An 18,369-nucleotide genomic window follows, 5' to 3' on the forward strand; every position below is an offset into this window, starting at 1 on the left:
GTGCAACCCGAATCTAAGTACCGGGAGGATGAAGCAGAGGGACTCGCAGTTTCAGGCCCAGGGCTTCACAGTGACAGTCTCTATTCCTGAACAAATTATTAATTCTAATATTAGTAGTAACAACAACTACAGTCTTGGAGATTAAGAGGGTAGACTTCTGGCTTTGTCTGTGATCTCTAGTCCCAATTCAGTGAGAAGACCCAGGCCTCATGGCCACACACCCACAGGGATCCAGACCGAGCCTACTGTCTCTACAATCCTATCCCTGACAATCACTTTATTGCTCAACATTCTAACCTGGGAATCCACATCCATAATCCTATCCTCCTTGTAAGACCCAAAATGTCAAGCCCTGGCTCTTTCAGAAACAGTCAGCATGACCTGTATCCTCCCAGATCTTAGAGCACAAGAAGCCACTCCAACAGTGGGCACGAGGGCAGAAGTCTGATACGATTGCTATAAACCTAGGTCCCAGGCCCCGCTCCAGAATTCTTCCCTCTACACATTCATACTCTCCTGTCTCTTCCCCTCCTCCCCCCCCTCCCCTACCTCCAGCTTCCATTTGCAGTGACCCAGGAATCCTGACGCACACTCCTCCCAGTGTTACAGATACTAAGGACTGTCCTACCAGGGGCAAGATGGACAGGACTCAGAGACCTCAAAGGCAGGGCTGTGGTATAGGCTGTTTTCCTCCAAGGAACTGAGCACTCATGGCTGTGAGAGCCCAGTCCTTCACCGAGCAAGTGATCCCTCAGTGAAGAACTCACGCAAGATTTGGTCTGACAGAAAAGGACTAAGGGGAGCCTGTGGTCTGAGAAAGGAAGGCTGGTACCTAAGATTCTGGCTCTGAGAGAACAGGGCCGGCATTGGTCCCTGGATCTGAAACAGGAGATCCAAAGCTTGGAGTCCAGGGAGGAATCTGGACCCCTGGTTTGGAGGAAGAATGGCTGGGATCTAAACCCTAGGTCACAAAAAATAATAGTGCCAGAGTCTGGGTACCTAGGCCTGAGAGAGAAGGGCTGAGTGTGGACATCTGGGTCTGGGGGAGGAGGGAACTTAGATCCAGCCCCATCAGCCTAGGGGGAAGAACCAGGGTCTAGCCCCTTGGGTATGAAGGAGGTGGACTGGCATCTGGATATCTGGGTCCAAGGGATAAGGGACTTGAAGTCTAGACTCCTGGCTCCAAGATAGACAGTCGGCTTGCATCCTGCCTCTGGGACCATAAAACTCACAGGATGGGTCTCAGTATGGCGGATGTTGAAGTGCAGAAGAGGGAAGGGGCAAGTGGCAGTGACTCCAGCCCTCTCTCTAGGTCTCAAACTGTCTGTACCAGACAGTGTCCTTCCTTGTCCATCACCCCTGCTTCCTCCCATTTCATCGCAGCCCCTCGGTCCCATGTCCCATGAGAAAAACAGAGGTTTCAAAATGGGGTAAGGGCTGGCCCCCTCCCTCAGACCTAATGGGAGGAGGGGTCCCTAGGGAAGCCAAGAGGGGGGTGGCTGTGGGTCTCCTGGCAGGGAGGGACGGGGACTGAATGTTAATCGCATCCTGAGTGAGTGTGCGAGAACAGCGAGTGTGCGAGTCCCTCCCGCTCTGGCTCCTGCAAGCCGCGGCCGCTGCCGTTGCCACCAGCCACCCTCCGCCTGCGCCCGCAGCCTCCTCGGCCAGCAGCGCCCTGTTGAGGGGTATCAGCCCGGGTGGGTCCGCCTGGCCCCCAGGGGTCTCTCGTGCTACAGCCATTTGCTAGGTGAGGATGTGTGTCTTGGTGTGAGGCTGGCTGGTGGGGGGGGTGTGTCTGTAAGGGCTGCAGCGGCGGTAGCTGAGGGAGGAGGGGTCTGTCTGTCTGGACCGACCCTGAGCCTCCTACCTGCATCTCGCGGGGCCCCCAATCGGTTCCTTGAGCCCCCAAACCTGAATGGATGGTGTGCACCTGGGTTCTGTGCCTCCTGCCTGCATCCAGCCGAGTGTCTGTGTGTCCCCGGATGCCTGTGTCCTCCTGTCTGTCCAAACAGCCACTGAGAGCAGCGACAACACGCCCATGTTGGGGCCCTGCGCAAGCGTGTGTGTGTGTGTGTGTGTGTGTGTGTGTGTGTGTGTGTCTCCCTCATCAAGCTCCGGGGGTGTTGAGGGGGAATCCCGGGGAAGTGAGATTGTGTGTGTGAGCATCTGCATGTGTGTTTCTGCCTGTGCTTGAGAGTGGGGGAACTAACGGGGGAGGGGGTCTGGAGGTGGCCAAGCAAGGAATGGACAAGCAGTTCCCCTGACAGGCAGCCTCACGCTCCTTATAAAACATACACACGAGCCATTGGCTTCAGAGGTGACCCAGACAGACAGACAGAGACAAGGGAGGGGGTGCTGTGAGCACAAAGGGGGTGCCAATAAGCTAGGGAGAAGTAATGGGACATGCCAGCCAGGGGAGGAGCCCGGACTGAAGCCGGCAGAGGGGGGCACCCCAGGTGGGTGGAGGGGGATCCCCATGGGGTCAGGCCGCAAGAGGACACCCCGACAGCCTCCGCAATGTCCGGGGCCCAACTTCCAGCGCAACATGTGTAGCCTCATCCTTGCCTAGTCTGGTGGCCGCAACCTTGGGGGACAGGGCAGGGCAGGATCAAGAAGAGGAGGGACAGAGCCGGGACAGGCAAAAGGTCTCCGCCACTGCTGCCTGCACTGCTGCTGCTGCTGCTGCTGCTGCCTCCGCTGCCGCCCTGGGCCTGGCCCCCAACCAGCTCCCCAACACTCTACGGAATCTTTGGGTCTCTGGACGCTGGTTCCGGTCCTGGCCCCCCAGCAATTTCCTCCAAAGAACAGGGTCATGAAAAGGTAAGGCTGGGCAGGGGATGCAGGGGTGGGGGTGGGGACATGGCCCCCTCCAATCTAGGGCAGGGAAAGTTGGCCAGGGACCTCAAGGAGGGAAGGGGTTTGAATGCAAGCAAACCAAATGTCTCTGCCCCCTTGTCCCTCAGGGGCTGTCTTCCATCTGCTTGCGCTTGCTCTCTCTTTCTCACTGCCCCTTTCCTGGGTTTCTACACCTCAAAACCACCCAAGCCTTCTATTCCTCCCACACACGTTACCCTGTCCCCGGCTTCCCATAGCTGAATCCCACCTCTGTCAGTCTCTCCACCTCACCTTCTCTATACCCCTCCCTGCATCAGTCTCCCCATGCCTGGCTATCCCTCTCTCCTCTCGCTTTCCCCTCCCACCTCGGAGCTATGAGTCTGCTATTAATACCCCTGCCAAGGACCTTGAGGGCGTCCAGTGACCGGCACCCAGCCCCAAACAGCCACCCCTTCCTCAAGGTTCTGGAATGCCCTTCCAGAATTGGGATGGGGACGTGTGTGTGTGTGTGTGTGTGTGTGTGTGAGAGAGAGAGAGAGAGAGAGAGAGAGAGAGAGAGAGAGAGAGAGAGAGAGAGAAAGTGGGGGGACAGGAAGCTCTCTGCAGCACAATAAGGAGAAGCTGTTGATCAAAGCTTCTCCCCATTCCCATGATGGATTAGGGGGCAATGGAGACACTGAGACCCTCTTCCTCCTTATACCATGGATAAGATATGAGGGGAACAACTGGGAAGGCCAGAGCTAGTGAGCTGCAAGGGTGTTGGGACTGATGGGGTCTGAGGCAAGGGGGGGGGGCTCCTTAAAGGAGAACAAGACAGGAACTAAGACTCTCAGGTGTTGGGACAGGATGATGCCAGGATGCCTGGGCCCTAAGAAAGATGAGTGGGCTGCAGTGCTGAGTGATTTGGGGTACCTGTCCGTCAAGTTCAGTCGGGTATTTAGGGAGGGCAAGCACTCCTTACAGAGCAGGCTGGGGGCTGGGGTGGGGGGTTTCTTAGGCCCCTCTAGGATGGAAATAGAAGGCTAAACTCACAAGGTGGAGGTTGGTATGGACTTTGCCAACCCCGATGTGAGCTCTGAGGACTTTGCTTTCAGAGAACTGATAATAGGGTATGAGGGCTGGGTAGAAAGGTTGCCCTCAAGAGCCCTTTATGTGAAAACACTGCCTCCCAACAGGGGTGGGGCTGAGGCTGCCCTCCTAGGCCTCACAGTGACAAGGACCTTGGACCCCCCAAAAAGCAGAGGCCAGGGTCTGAGAAGTGGAGGAGGGGGCTGATGGCTGAGCAGCCACTAGGAAGGGAGAGAACCAGTATTAACCCCGCGGGGGCCAGGCCACAGCTGTGTGTTATTTTGGGGAGAAAGGGGGGCTATTCTGAGCAGGGACTGAGCCAGCTGCTTGGGAAGGGAAGGCAATGGGGAGGAGGACAGGGGGAGGTATGGCCTGCAGGAGGGGGCACTCCTTCCCCTGGGGAGACAGGAGTCCAGGACCTCCAGAAAGGTGGGGTGCTGATTTGGAAGATGAGGTCTCCAGCCAGGGCAGGGGGTGTGGGCCTTTGCCCCAACCCTTGCTGTCTAGAGTGGACTGGCCTGTGCTACCATGGCAACCAGACAGGAGACTGACAGCCAAGAAAGAACCCTTCTGTATCTGGACCCTGGCCCATTCAGGAAGCCCCCAGTGCAGGCCCTCGGAGCTTTATGGAGCAGAGATCAGGCCCACAGAGCCCTCCTCAGGTCTCATACCCAGGAGCCTGGGATCCTAGCCCACCCACTCCAGGCAACTAGTATTCAACAGGGGCCACCAGAGGCAACACTCTTCTTCCTTTAATTTACTAAATTGCTCTGGGCTGGAAGCCAGGGACCCCCCCCCAGCTCTCCACAGCTGTGCCCCCAACCCCAAGACTGGCCTGTGACTCAGTTTCATCAAGAATGAAAATGAGGGGGCAGGGACAGGAGGAGGGGGCTAATGGCTTGGGGTGGTGGGTATTTTCTCTCCTTGGATACCCAACTAATTTCTCCCCTCTCTCCCCCCCCCACACCTGGCCCCTTTCCCTCTCCCGTGCCCCCTTTCTTTCGCCCTTTTATTCTCATTCCCTCACCACCTGGCTCTGCCTGGCTTTCATGTATGCTGGGCACCTCCCGGGTGGGGGTCCGGGCTTTGCCTTGCCTCGCTATTTCTGTCTTCTCTGTCTTCCATTTGCTCTGCTTGCCTTTCTCCCTCTCCACTCCTTCTTCCTGAGGTTGGTGTGTGCCTGACTCTGGGTGTCTGTGGGTCCCTGCCTTGCCTTCCATACCCCCCAACTTTCTCATCTCTCCGCCTCCCTGTATTTCCCTCCGCATCTCTCCTCGCCTCACTACCATCCTCTGCCGTGCTCCCTCTCCTGGGTCTGTGTCCCTGTGAGCCTTGCCTTCCCATCTCTCTTCACTCTTTCCCCTCTCCTTGACCATCCTTTGCTGTCCCCCTCTCCTTTGCTCTCACTCTGGTTCTGTTCCTGGGTTTTTGTCCCATCTCTGGGTCTCTTTCCCATCTGTACGATCACTGTCCATTCCATCCCCGCGTTCTCCCCCCACCCCTTACCTCTGTATCTTCCCTGACCCCATTACTCACCCCCTCCCGCCTTTGTGCCTCCTGGTTCCCACATTCCATCCCTCCATCTCACCCCCCCCACCCTTCCCTCTATTTGGGTTCCATCTTTCCCTTCCACTCCCTCCACTGCCTTTCCCGCTGTCTCTTCTTGTCTCTGGTCTGTGTCTCTCTCTTGTCTCTTTCCCTCTATCTCTCCATTTCTTCCTGTCTCTCGCTCTTCATTTGTTTCTCTCTATGCTTCTGCCGCCGCTCCTTCTCTCACCCAACTTTCCCCTCTCATCCTGACTCTGCGTCTCCCTCACTATCTGGGTCTCACTGTCTCTGTCACCTTCCCTATCTCTGTTTCTGGAGCTCTGTCTCCTCCCTCTGTCTCGCTCTCCCTTATCTCTGTCCCTCATCTCTGTTTCCCTCCGTGTCGGCCCCTCCCTTTCTCCATCACCCAACCTTCCCCTCTCGCCCCGTCTCTCCTGTGCCTCCCCTCGGGCTCTGCCCTCGCCTCCCGTCCACGCAAGAGGCCGCCCGGCGGGGCCCGCAGGCGATGCGCGGCGCCGGTGGCCCCCGCGGCCCTCGGGGCCCCGCTAAGATGCTGCTGCTGCTGGCGCTGGCGTGCGCCAGCCCGTTCCCGGAGGAGGTGCCGGGGCCGGGCGCGGTCGGCGGGGGCACGGGCGGGGCGCGGCCACTCAACGTGGCGCTTGTCTTCTCCGGCCCGGCATATGCGGCCGAGGCGGCGCGCTTGGGCCCGGCCGTGGCAGCGGCAGTGCGCAGCCCCGGCCTGGACGTACGGCCCGTGGCGCTGGTGCTCAACGGCTCCGACCCTCGCAGCCTTGTGCTGCAGCTCTGCGACCTGCTGTCGGGGCTGCGCGTGCACGGCGTGGTGTTCGAGGACGACTCGCGCGCGCCCGCCGTCGCGCCCATTCTCGACTTCCTGTCCGCGCAGACCTCGCTGCCCATCGTGGCCGTGCACGGCGGCGCCGCGCTCGTGCTCACACCCAAGGTGCGCGTGACCGCGGGGGGGCGGGCCGGCCTCGGAGTGGGGCCTTGCAGCTCGGAGGCGGGGTCTTGCGGCTCGGGGGCGGGGTCTTTCGGCTCGGGGGCGGGGTCTTGCGGCTCGGGGGCGGAGCCTTGTGGCTCGGGGTCCGGGATCAGACGTAGTTTTGATTGACTTGGGGCGGGTGGTTCGTCGAGGGGCAGTGCCTGCGTAGGCTGAAGGGGAAGACTCTGAGAGGCGGACTTTGAGAGACGGGACCTACGATAACTTGGGGCGGATTTTATCCAGGTTGGGGGGCTTTATAAGCGCAGAGACAGTAACTAGGGGGTGGAGCTGTCTGTTGGTCAGTTTCCAGCTTGGTGGTTAAGACTCAAGTCTATATAGTGAGGAGTCTGACTTGAAGAGATGTGCTCTATAGGGTTCACAGAACCTTTCAGGGGTCACCTACAAGGGTCAGACCAATAATCAGGAAGGAAGTGGGTTGCAGTGAGTACTGAGAAAAGAAAACAATGGCAGAAGAGATAGATTTTAATGAGTGATCACAGGGTCAGAAACTAGAGTTATGGATCTTGGACCAATGAGGGGAAGAGTCAGTGTGAAGGGAATGGGGTTCAGAAAGAGGTGGGGTCTAGTGAAGAAGCTGTGTCCAGGAAGGCAGGAAGGTGAACCACGGGAGAAAAGAATCAGGCACTGAAGAAGCACATGGTGGGCGGCTCAGGTGGAGGCTGGAGCCTAGAGGTCTAGGAATGAGAGCAGAGCCACGCATTCTGAGAGGTGACCGATGAAAGGCAGGCCAGACCCAAGGACCTGGCTAATGCTCAAGGGAGGAGACAGGAGGAATCCAGTGGAGAAGGCTGAGGGAAGGCCCACTCCTAGCAATGTAATGAAAGGACTTTGCCGATCGAGGAAGTCAGCCCTTGGAGTGGGGTTTGAGAAGACGCTTGTCAAACGGTAAACATGTGGAAATGAGGATCTTGAACTCAGAGAAAACCAGAAACTTAAAGTGGAGTGAAGAGAAACCGGCCCTGATAGGTTGGAGAGAGGCTTGGGTGGGGCCCATGGGTTGTGGTAGACATTTGGTACCAAAGAAGAGCCGTGGACTAGCCTAATTTGCAGACTAAGATGAAGGCTGAGAAGGGGTGTACTAGATGCAGAGCAAGTGAAACCCAGAAGTAGGATTTGCTGAAGGATGGAGCCGCCTAGGTGGATGGAATCTAAACCAGCCAGTTGCCAGCTAGGAAGGCCTGTGGCCTTGTTCCCAGAGCACCATTGCATCCCAGGGCCCTCAGGTCTGTCCAAAGCATTCTGGGAAAGACCTCCATCTGGCTTCTTTGTTCTTGGCTAGATTTGTAGGCCTGGCTGCTACCTCCATAGAAGGCTGGCATACATGCTTCCATTGCTGGTGACTGTGCCCCCACTGAAAACTGCTATCCACTTCACCCGTGTACAGCCTGTCACCTCCAGGGACACGTAGAGTTCCTTCATTGCCCTTGGGTGGGAGAGCATTACCTTTGCTGCTCCAGCTGTGCTACAAGGAATGCCAAGACCTTCATTTCCCTTCATACCTGCTGAGGGGTGAGGTCTTCCATGAGTCTCCACTGCATGCTGGGAAGCTCCCTCTTTTCAGGACAGCTGTCTTGAACCCATCACTGAACCAAGGAGAAATCCCGATTGGATTGTTGTTTGCATGGAGTTGCAGGAAGGCCTGTGAGGCCTGGGACCTGTTTAGTTAGGTTTGGGATTATAAAACTGAGTTGGGGAAGGTCTGGCTATATGGAACTTGTGCTCTAATGAGGGAGACAAACTAGACAACAGATACTGAAATCTGCCCGACGGGAAAGCAGGGACGACTGAGGCTAAGGCTCCAATAGATGGTAATCAAGAGAGGTCTCCTGAGGAGGTGGTGTCTGCACCGGCCCTGAGGGATAATGAAGGGGAGCTAGGCAGGGAGGAGCTGGGGAGTATGTCCCCACCACTACCCCCAAGAGGGACAACTGCTAAGGGCAAAGCTTAGAAGCCTTATGTGTGCACACAGAACAGGGCAGAGTGGCCACAGCCAGTGAGAGCCAGGACAGCAGATGAGCTCAGACTGAGGCTTGGTTCACGTAGGGCCCTGTGCATGGTTTCGATTCTAAAGCAGACTCATTGGAAGGTTTTCAATTGAGAAGAGATGTGTTCCAGTTAATATCCCGAAATGGTCCCTTCGGTTGCTGTTTGGAGAACAAACTCAAAGACATGAGTGGGATAAAGAAGCCCCAGAGAGCTGCAGATGTCTAGGCAAGAGCAACCATCATGGCGACAGCGGGGGGAGGGGGGGTGCAGGCAGGGCCATGGATCAGGTTAGAGCGCCCAGCCTAGAGGTCTTGGAGCTGGCTTGCATGGAAGTGTGAGGGAAACAGAAAAGGATGGAGCTGGGGCTGTGTTCTTGCTGCTGTAGTGCTTGCCTAGCACGAATGAGATCCTGGGTCCCACCTCCATGTGCATACCTATAAGCCCAGCACTCTAGAAGGGACAAGAGAGCAAAAATTCAGGGTCATCTTCAGTATTATTTGATGATATATGAGATCTTAAGGGGAGGGAGGGAGGGAAGGAGGTTGGCTGGTAAAGAGAAGGGTTGAAGAGAGTCAGGAAATTGCTTTTGACATGCTGGTTCCTGAGATTCTTGTGGAAATCCTGGGCTGGGGATGGAGATGAGAAAGTGGGGTTAGTTTGTCTGAAGCTTGCAGGAGTGGTTGTAACCAAAGATAAGAGCCTTGGGCACACTACACTGAACGCCTGCTGGGATGAAGATGGCCAGTGCCTGCTCCATCCAGCAGGCCTCTGCAAAGCCACAGGTGGCTGTCAAGCACTTGCATGGTGCAGCTGAGGAACTTTTTTTTTTTTTTCAGTTTTATTTCATTTTAATTTGAATAGCTACACGGGGCTAGTGGCTACCATGCTGGATAGTGCTGGAGACAATATTTAAGCTCACGGATCTAAGTGACAGAGAGGGGACAGAAAAGGAAAGAGAACATCATTCAAACACTCTTATATTTCTTTAGGGTTCTGACTGAGGAGCAGAGGCCAGTAAGAGAGACAGAAATGGGGGACATGGGGTCAGGAGGGAAGGAAGAGTACCCTTCAGCATCCTCACTGCATGCTGGGAATTGTAGTCTTGCTCTTTGCAACTGTGCATCAGGGATGCTGGGAAGACATGGGATGAATTCATGGTGGTGATATCACATGCAGCCACAGATAAACACTCAAACCTCAGCAGCTCACCCCATAAGTTTCTCATTCATACAAATCCAAATAGGAAGTCCTGACTGGAAGTAGGCTCCTTCCATATGCTGAGTAGCACAGGCTGCATTTCCCCCTTTAACTGTGAGACCCTACGTCTTCTGGGTCTGTACAGCTGCCCTCAGACAGGAGATAAGGTTCAGGGTGAGCTTTTTTTAGGTGAACCTGAAAGAACTCAGTTACGTGGCTAAATGTGACCTAGAGGAAGCCAGTGCCGCAGAAGGAAAAGGTGCCAGGCCTGGTGAGCAGCCATAGTGGAAGTTGTGGTGGCACTGGCTCAGGCAACTATGGTGCGCTCACTAGTCCTCCCTGTTCCCACAGGAGAAGGGCTCCACCTTCCTGCAGCTTGGCTCCTCCACAGAGCAACAGCTGCAGGTCATTTTTGAGGTGCTGGAGGAGTACGACTGGACATCCTTTGTGGCAGTGACCACGCGTGCCCCAGGCCATCGGGCCTTCTTGTCATACATCGAGGTGCTGACTGATGGCAGCCTGGTGGGCTGGGAGCATCGAGGAGCGCTGACACTGGACCCCGGGGCCGGTGAGGCTGTACTGGGCGCACAGCTCCGTAGTGTCAGTGCGCAGATCCGCCTGCTCTTCTGCGCCCGCGAGGAGGCAGAGCCTGTTTTCCGGGCAGCGGAAGAGGCCGGCCTCACTGGGCCTGGCTACGTCTGGTTCATGGTGGGACCCCAGCTGGCTGGAGGCGGGGGCTCCGGGGTCCCTGGGGAGCCCCTTCTTCTGCCAGGAGGTTCCCCACTGCCTGCGGGGCTGTTTGCAGTGCGCTCTGCTGGCTGGCGTGACGACTTGGCACGTCGAGTGGCTGCTGGTGTGGCGGTGGTGGCCAGAGGTGCCCAGGCCCTGCTGCGAGACTATGGCTTCCTGCCTGAGCTGGGTCATGACTGCCGCACCCAGAATCGCACCCACCGCGGGGAGAGTCTGCACAGGTGATTGGCGGGAATACTTGGAGTTAGCATGTTTTAAATAGGCAGAGCTTCTGAGTTTGTTTGCTTGCTTGTTTTGTACGTAAAAAACAATGACAGTTGAGAGCTTCTTAGGCTGGATAAAACAAACCACTGTGAGGTGAGTCTCAGGGATAGCAAGACCCAATAATTGAGATCGAGCGGCCAGTGCAAGGCAGAAGTTTGTTCCTCTGTCACATAACAGCCCAGAGATAAGTGTCTGGCAGTCCTGATTGTCAGGAAAGTGGGGCTCCATGTAGTAATTCAGTGCCTCCCTACTCTCCATAATAGAAACAGGGTTGTAGGTGTGGCAGAATGAGCCTAGTCTAGGGAAGAGGGAAAGCCGTGGCAGAGAGCAAGCACATGACGTGGAGGACACAGGGCTCACATAAGTGAAGTCATTGTCACATGGTCAGGACTGACATACTGGTTGTACAAGGCACATTCTTTTTGGTTAAATATCTTACTGATTGGGTAGGCTCCCAGCCTGGTTGGATAGTACCTGTGCTGTACTGACTGTTAGATATTTTAGTGCCACCCCTGCATGTGGCCTGGATGGGTGGCCAAGGAGGCTGGCACCCTTGTTGTGGCCATAGGTCCAACTCACACCCTGTGATGTTGGAAGGAAACTCAGTGTCACAGCATCTGTAGCCCGTGAAGCTTTGGGAGTGGGGACACAGCACATGAAGAGCAGAAGGGACGAGTCTGGGAGGGGGTAGTGGGTGCAGAAGAGGACCTGAGGGGGGGGGGAGGACAGACAACCAAGCTGGGACCCCAGAACAAGAGGGTGAGGAAAAGCATCCCGTGTTCATAAATACCGAGCGCCTGCCAGGAACTAGGGCTCACGCTGGGCCCCGGGAACACAGGGATGAATAAGACCACAGATTTCTTCAAAGAATGCAAGGACCTAAAGAGGTGACATACAGGGACGGGAATAATGGCCACACAGTGTGAGGCTTGCAGTAATGGAGATAGCAGCAGCCTTGGGGAAGGTGGGGGAGGAATCCTGCCCAACCAGGACAGTTTTTGGTCACAGAAAAGCAGTCTCGTTTAAATTTTCCCAGGAGAAAGAGGCTTCATTGGGAAGATAAACATACACTGAACAGACTCCAGAAATCGAGGCCAAGTGCCGGCCACCAACTCTTTCATCTCCCGGTCCCGTCTTTCTGACTCTATTCTCCCTCCCCTCAGGCTCACTTTCCCCGGCCACTGTTCAGACTTAATCCATGCTTTCTCCCTCCTCATAATTTTAGAGCCTACAGGTCTCTCTGTAAAAGAGCATCCCAGGGGGAGACTGGCGGGTGACTCCCAATCCAGGCTGCATAACTGGGGGTTCCTGGAGGCAGGATCCTCACTGAGACCTAAGAATGAACTACTCCTGGCCAAGTGCCCCTCCCCTGAAAAACCTGTAACTGAGAATCTATGTGCCACGCACTGCTTTAGGCACAAAAGAATCGAAGCTGGGTGTGGTAGTAAACTCCTCGAATCCCAGCGCTCAGACGGAACTCTATGAGTTCAAGACCAGCCTGGTCTACATAGTGAGTTCCAGGCTAACCAAAGCTATATAATGAGACCCTAAATCAAAAAACCGAAATAAATAAATAAATGAATGAATGAATAAATAAATAAATAAATAAATAAATAAATCCCCTGTTCTCAGGGCTGACAGTCTAATGAAGGGAGTGGGGGAAGGGAACAAGCAGTGAACAGGCCAGAAAAGAAAGAACTGTCCATGTCCACAGGTGGCAGCCTCCGAGGTGATGATAAAATGGGGGGGGGGAGCATTGTGATACAAAAAAGCCCAGGGGGTTAGGTGACACCAGGTAGGTACCACTTAGAGGGTAAGGGGAGAGCTGGAGACATGGCTCAGCAGTTAGGAGCACTTGCTGTTCTTGCAGAGGACCCAGGCTGGGTTTCTAACACCCATATTGCCATATTGGGTAGCTCACACACACACACACACACACACACACACACACACAAACACACAGACACACACACAGACACACACACAGACACACACACACACACACACCCACACACACACACACACACACACAGACACACACACACACACACAGACACACACACACACACACACACACACACACACACACACACACACACACAGACATACACAGACACACACACAGACACAGACACACATGCACGCACGCACACACACACACACACATACACAGACACACACACACAACACACACACACACACACACACACACACACACACACACACACACACACACACACACACACACACACACACACACACACATGTGCGCGCACACATATATGTTTAGTATTCTCTTCTGCCCTCCATAGACTACTGTACATATGAGGTACATATAAAAATACACTCAAATACATACACACACATATATACATACATAACACATATATACATACACGTATACATATTTATCACCACTCTCTTCTGTCTTCCATGAACCCCTGCACACTTGGGTGCACATAAATACACACACACACACACACACATACATACATACGCATATTTCTTTTAAATCAATATACATAGATGGATCTGAGCGCTGGAAGATCTGAGTAAAGAGAGAATAGCAAGGCCTTGGAGCCATGGGGCTTCAGCCATCTTTGTGGATGGGAGTAGCCCAGAGGGGATGCGGGCAGGGCCTTCAGGCCAGCTTCAATCTAAGGGTGCTCTGCAGGTTCTCCAGACGTGGAGAACATTCCAGGCGTGATGGAAGCATACCGAAAGACTCAAGGATTAAAACAAACAAAAAACATGGGCAAACACAGGGCCTCTGTAGCTCAGACCAGATACGAGGCTGAGAAGATGACGCCAGGAGGGCGGGTGGGATCAAAGCTTGGCCTTGAGGAAGGGAGGCAGACTCAGTGTAGAGCGACCTCTGGGGTAGGATACAGACGGTAAGGCCAGGCAGGAGGCCCAGGGGATGGTGTGGAAGGACTGTAGCCTATGGAGGAGAAGGGGGGAAGAAGAATGGGGCCCTGCAGACTGGTAGCCGGATGGAGGGACCGAGAGCGCAGCTGGCTAGAGAGGACACTTACACTCTACAATGAAGATAATTAGGAACCCAGACTTTCCCAGAGAGCCTCATCCCAGGAGAAACTTACCCAAACTGGCCAAGACGAGAGACAGGGTTTTTTAGGTACAGCACAGCTCTTCAAAGGCCTGGTAGCATGACACCTTTCCCACGAATAGGGGGTTTCAGAAACAGGCAAAACATGGCATACGATGACTCTACGGTATTAACACCAAGCTGAGAACATGGGACCTCGTCCTGGGGGTTCTGGCAACATAGGGAGGAACTTGTGAAGACTGGGGATGGTCAATAGAAAAGAGGCCAAGCCCTCAGCCACCCAGGTCCTCACGTGACTCCTCCCTTTCTCCTGGGCAGGTACTTCATGAACATCACCTGGGATAACCGAGACTACTCCTTCAACGAGGATGGCTTTCTGGTGAACCCTTCACTGGTGGTCATCTCCCTCACCAGAGACAGGACATGGGAAGTGGTGAGTGGCCAACCAGACCCTAGGCATCTGTGGGAGAGCACCTGACCCCTGGGTCTAAGGGAGGAGGGCTGGGGGGTCTGATCCCCCGTGTCTGAAGGACGAGAGACAGGTCTAGACTCCCATGTGCTATGGAAAGTCATAACTGAAAGCACAGGTTCTGGTCTGAAGGAGCAAGGATCAAGGTTCTGGAGGAAGACGGGACACAACCATCCTTGGTTCGAGGGACACCGTGGAGTGCTCCCAGGAAGCATGGCAGTGTGACTGTTTTGTTTGTTTGGTTTTGGTTTTTTGTTTTGTTTTTTGTTTTGTTTTTTGCCAAGGTGGGCAGCTGGGAACAGCAGACCCTCCGCCTCAAGTACCCTCTATGGTCCCGCTATGGCCGCTTCCTGCAGCCAGTGGATGACACACAGCACCTCACTGTGGCCACGCTGGAGGAGAGACCCTTTGTCATTGTAGAGCCTGCAGACCCCATCAGCGGCACTTGCATCAGAGACTCGGTCCCCTGCCGGAGCCAGCTCAACCGTACCCACAGGTGACAGCCCCAGGTCCTGCTGGTTCCGCCTCAGACTCCTCTTTATTTCCCCAGAAGCGCAGCGGGTCAGGCCCAGCCCCTCAGCCCTCCCGCTGGGTGACCTGGGGAAGCCAAGAAATTAAGCTTCATCTCCCAAGAAAACACTATCCATAGTTTTAACAGCTGCTTGTCCCTGACCTCATGGGAAAGCCTAACAGTGGTCCCCAACCTCTCCAAGCCTGGTCGCTCCCCGCAGCCCTCCGCCTGACGCTCCCCGCCCGGAGAAGAGATGCTGCAAGGGTTTCTGCATTGACATTCTGAAGAGGCTGGCGCACACCATCGGTTTCAGCTATGACCTCTACCTGGTTACCAACGGCAAGCATGGCAAGAAGATCGATGGCGTCTGGAATGGCATGATTGGTGAGGTAAGACAGGCGGGGACGGAACCTGTGGGAGAGGAGTCTTGAGGATCCTAGGGATATAGGCCAAGGGGGGCGGGTTTTTTTTTTGAGCAGGGGCGTGGCCAAGGAGAGGGGCTAAGGGCACCTTCAGGGGTAGGACCAGGGCTTGGGGAAGGGCCAAGAGAATTGCCAGTTTATGGGAGGCGGTCCGAGAAAAGGACCTTAGAAGACAGTGGAGGGGACGGCTAAGAGGGCGGATCTCCCCGGGAGGGATGGGCCTAAGGGGTAGAACTCATAGGAAAGGGTTTTGGAGGGTGGAATTCCTAGAAAGGGGCGGGGCAGGAAGTCTGGATCCCTGGGCCTTAGCAAGTGATGTTGGGACAGTGGGTGGGGTAGAGGAGACCTCTTCTGCTCCTGCTTCTGCTCTCTCTCTCCCTTACTTCCCTTGCTCCTCTGTTCCCCTCCTCACTCAACCAGACCTCCTAGCCTGTCTCCCACACCATCACTGTCTCCCAGGGCCAGGCTTTGCCCAGCGCTGGCCTCTGTCCTCTGAGCTGCTCCCTTTGCCAACTCCTCGATCCACCCCAGGTGTTCTATCAGCGTGCGGACATGGCCATCGGCTCTCTCACCATCAATGAGGAGCGGTCAGAGATCGTGGACTTCTCCGTCCCCTTTGTAGAGACAGGCATCAGCGTCATGGTGGCACGCAGCAATGGCACTGTGTCCCCCTCTGCCTTCCTCGGTGAGCCAGCCAAGACAGAAAGCCATAGTTTAGACAAGGCTGGAACAGCTGTCTCTAACACTGTGTGGCCCAGGAGGTGACATCACTTCCAAGCTTCAGGTTCCTGACCTGTAAAATGAGAGAAATACTGTGCCTGGCAGGAATTTCAACAAAAAGTTGCAGCAAGCTTGAGCTCAGAGCTCAGGAACTTTCTCTCGCAGTGCCTTCCACAGCTCTGATGCTGGGTTTGCACCCACAGTTGTTTGGGGTGTTGTTGTTGTCATTTGTTTGTTTGTTTTTAAGACAAGGCCTCTCTATGTAGTCTGGCTGTCCTGAAACTCAGAACTCAGAGTGATCTGCCTGCCTCTGTCTCCCAAGTACCGGAACTAAAGGTGTGCCCAGCCAGATTTTTGGTTTTGGTTTTGGTTTTGTTTAAAGATTTTATTTCCTTTTATTTTCTGTGCATTGCCATTTTACCTGAACTGAAGTTACAGAGAGCTGTGAGCTGCCATGTGGGTGCAGGGAATTGAACCTGGGCGCTCTGGAAGAATACCCAGTGTTCTTAACCACTGACCATTAACCATGAGACATCGCTCCATCCCAACAATTTTGTCTTGTTTTGTTTTGTTTTGTTTTGTTTTGTTTTGTTTTGTTTGTGGGGGTGAGGGAGGATTCCAGACAGGGTTTCTCTGTGCAGCCCTTCCTGTCCTGGAACTAGCTCTGTAGACCAGGCTTGTCTCCAACTCAGAGATCCGTCTGCCCCTGACTCCTAAGTGCTAGGATTAAAGATGTGGGCCACCACTTCCCAGCTGATTTCTGGTTGTTTTGTTCTGTTTCAAGATACAGACTTAATTCATAGCTTAGGTTGGCCTTGAACATCCAAACACTCTTTTATGTCTTCGTCTCTTCCTGTCTCTAGAGTTCAAGGATTTGTATTTTTTTTCCTTAAAGAGGACCCCAAGGCCAGGTATACCCCAGCTAAAAATGTGTAGGGTTTTGTTTGTTTGTTTGTTTAGTTTGTTTATTTTTTCCAGTGCTGGGTATTAAACCCAAGACCCAGAAGACCATAGTGACTAAGACAGACAAATTCTTGTCTCCTAGGAGCTGCCTACCTTTGAGAGATACAGACTAGACCACCCCCAATAGCTATCCTGGGAAATTAGGCTGAGGTGAAGAGAGAGAGGCACAGGGTGGCTGTTGGTGTGGATAGGAGAGGTTTTATTTGTTTTTTGTTTTGTGTTTTTTGTTTATTTGTTTTTTGTTTTTTAGACAGGGTTTCTCTGTGTAGCCCTGGCTGTCCTGGAACTCTGTAGACCAGGCTGGCCTTAAACACAAAGGGATCTACCTGCCTTTGCCTCCCAGGTGCTGGACTAAAGGCTGGCAAGGGGGCTGCAGCAAAGGTCTATGACACAAAGGAGAGAGGTGTGCAGAGCACATCAGCAAGGGCAAACTGTATACAGATCTGGGTGTGACCAGGAAACCACTTTGTGGTCCATCGGGTAGAAACACCAACTCCTGACGTGGGGACTACAGAAGTGGGCACAAGGACAAGGCCAGCAGGTCATGTCAGTCTGAGCAAGGCTCCTCAGAGAGAGAGAGAGAAGACAGAAGGAGAAAGATCCTTCCCCTGAGGGCCATGAGAGAAGACCACTCTTGTTCCTTGCTGGCCGTGGGGATGGGGAGGACAGGCCCACAGACCTTGAGGGACAGGATCAAAGAGGAGGGGCACCTTGATCCTGTCATCTGTGAGCAAGGGCAAGGAGTGCCATCTGGGGCTGCGTGGTCATGGCTGCCAAGATGCAGAACCTAGGATGGGATGGATGACCCCAAGGGAAAGCTGGTGAGGTGGAGACTCTGGTTTTGAGCGCAGGAAACAGGAGACAGCTGAACTGGGGGGGGGGGTGAGAACCACAGAAATGGTTACGGTAGCTCTCTTTGAGGAAGACTGCCAGGAGTCTAGGTGCTACTAGGCTGTCCCTGAAGTAGGGACCAGGAGAGGGAACAGGATAGGATGGAGTCAACTGGGCTCTCTCTGGTCCCCCAAGCCTTTGCTTGGCTGACGCCTCCCATGTCCCCAGAGCCCTACAGCCCCGCTGTCTGGGTGATGATGTTCGTCATGTGCCTCACCGTGGTCGCCGTCACAGTTTTCATCTTTGAGTACCTCAGTCCTGTGGGCTATAACCGAAGCCTGGCCACGGGCAAACGTGAGTCCCCTTCCTTAGCTGACCCTACACAGGACTATATCCCAGTAGCCCTGGGGTAGAGAGGTCCATGCCCTGTCCTGGTTCCCCACAGGCCCTGGTGGCTCTACCTTCACCATTGGGAAATCCATCTGGCTGCTGTGGGCCCTGGTCTTCAACAATTCCGTGCCAGTGGAGAATCCTCGGGGCACCACCAGCAAGATCATGGTGCTGGTGTGGGCCTTCTTCGCGGTCATCTTTCTTGCCAGCTACACAGCCAATCTGGCCGCCTTCATGATCCAGGAGGAGTACGTGGACACCGTGTCTGGGCTCAGCGACCGGAAGGTGTGTACAGGGGGCAGTCTCAGCTGGCTTGTAACTTGTCCC

At 54.5% G+C, this 18,369-nt stretch overlaps 1 protein-coding gene across 2 annotated transcripts in view; it reads left to right on the forward strand.

Annotated features, from left to right (window-relative positions):
• The first annotated feature begins 2,049 nt into the window (after positions 1–2,049).
• Grin2d (glutamate ionotropic receptor NMDA type subunit 2D) overlaps positions 2,050–18,369 on the forward strand; it is a 36,861-nt gene continuing 20,541 nt past the window's right edge. The window contains exons 1-9 of one of the 2 annotated variants that reach the window (XM_032893602.1): positions 2,050–2,820; positions 5,931–6,412; positions 10,007–10,626; positions 14,055–14,169; positions 14,490–14,701; positions 14,937–15,105; positions 15,670–15,823; positions 17,881–18,006; positions 18,098–18,327. In XM_032893602.1, coding sequence (XP_032749493.1) covers positions 5,957–6,412; positions 10,007–10,626; positions 14,055–14,169; positions 14,490–14,701; positions 14,937–15,105; positions 15,670–15,823; positions 17,881–18,006; positions 18,098–18,327 — 2,082 coding nt within the window. In that variant the 5' untranslated portion in view covers positions 2,050–2,820; positions 5,931–5,956. Of the gene's footprint in view, positions 2,821–5,842; positions 6,413–10,006; positions 10,627–14,054; positions 14,170–14,489; positions 14,702–14,936; positions 15,106–15,669; positions 15,824–17,880; positions 18,007–18,097; positions 18,328–18,369 lie in introns of those variants that run through there. The other variant, XM_032893603.1, reaches the window with a different exon arrangement.

The sequence above is a fragment of the Rattus rattus genome, chromosome 2 (assembly GCF_011064425.1).
Source record: "Rattus rattus isolate New Zealand chromosome 2, Rrattus_CSIRO_v1, whole genome shotgun sequence".
NCBI lineage: Eukaryota > Metazoa > Chordata > Mammalia > Rodentia > Muridae > Rattus > Rattus rattus.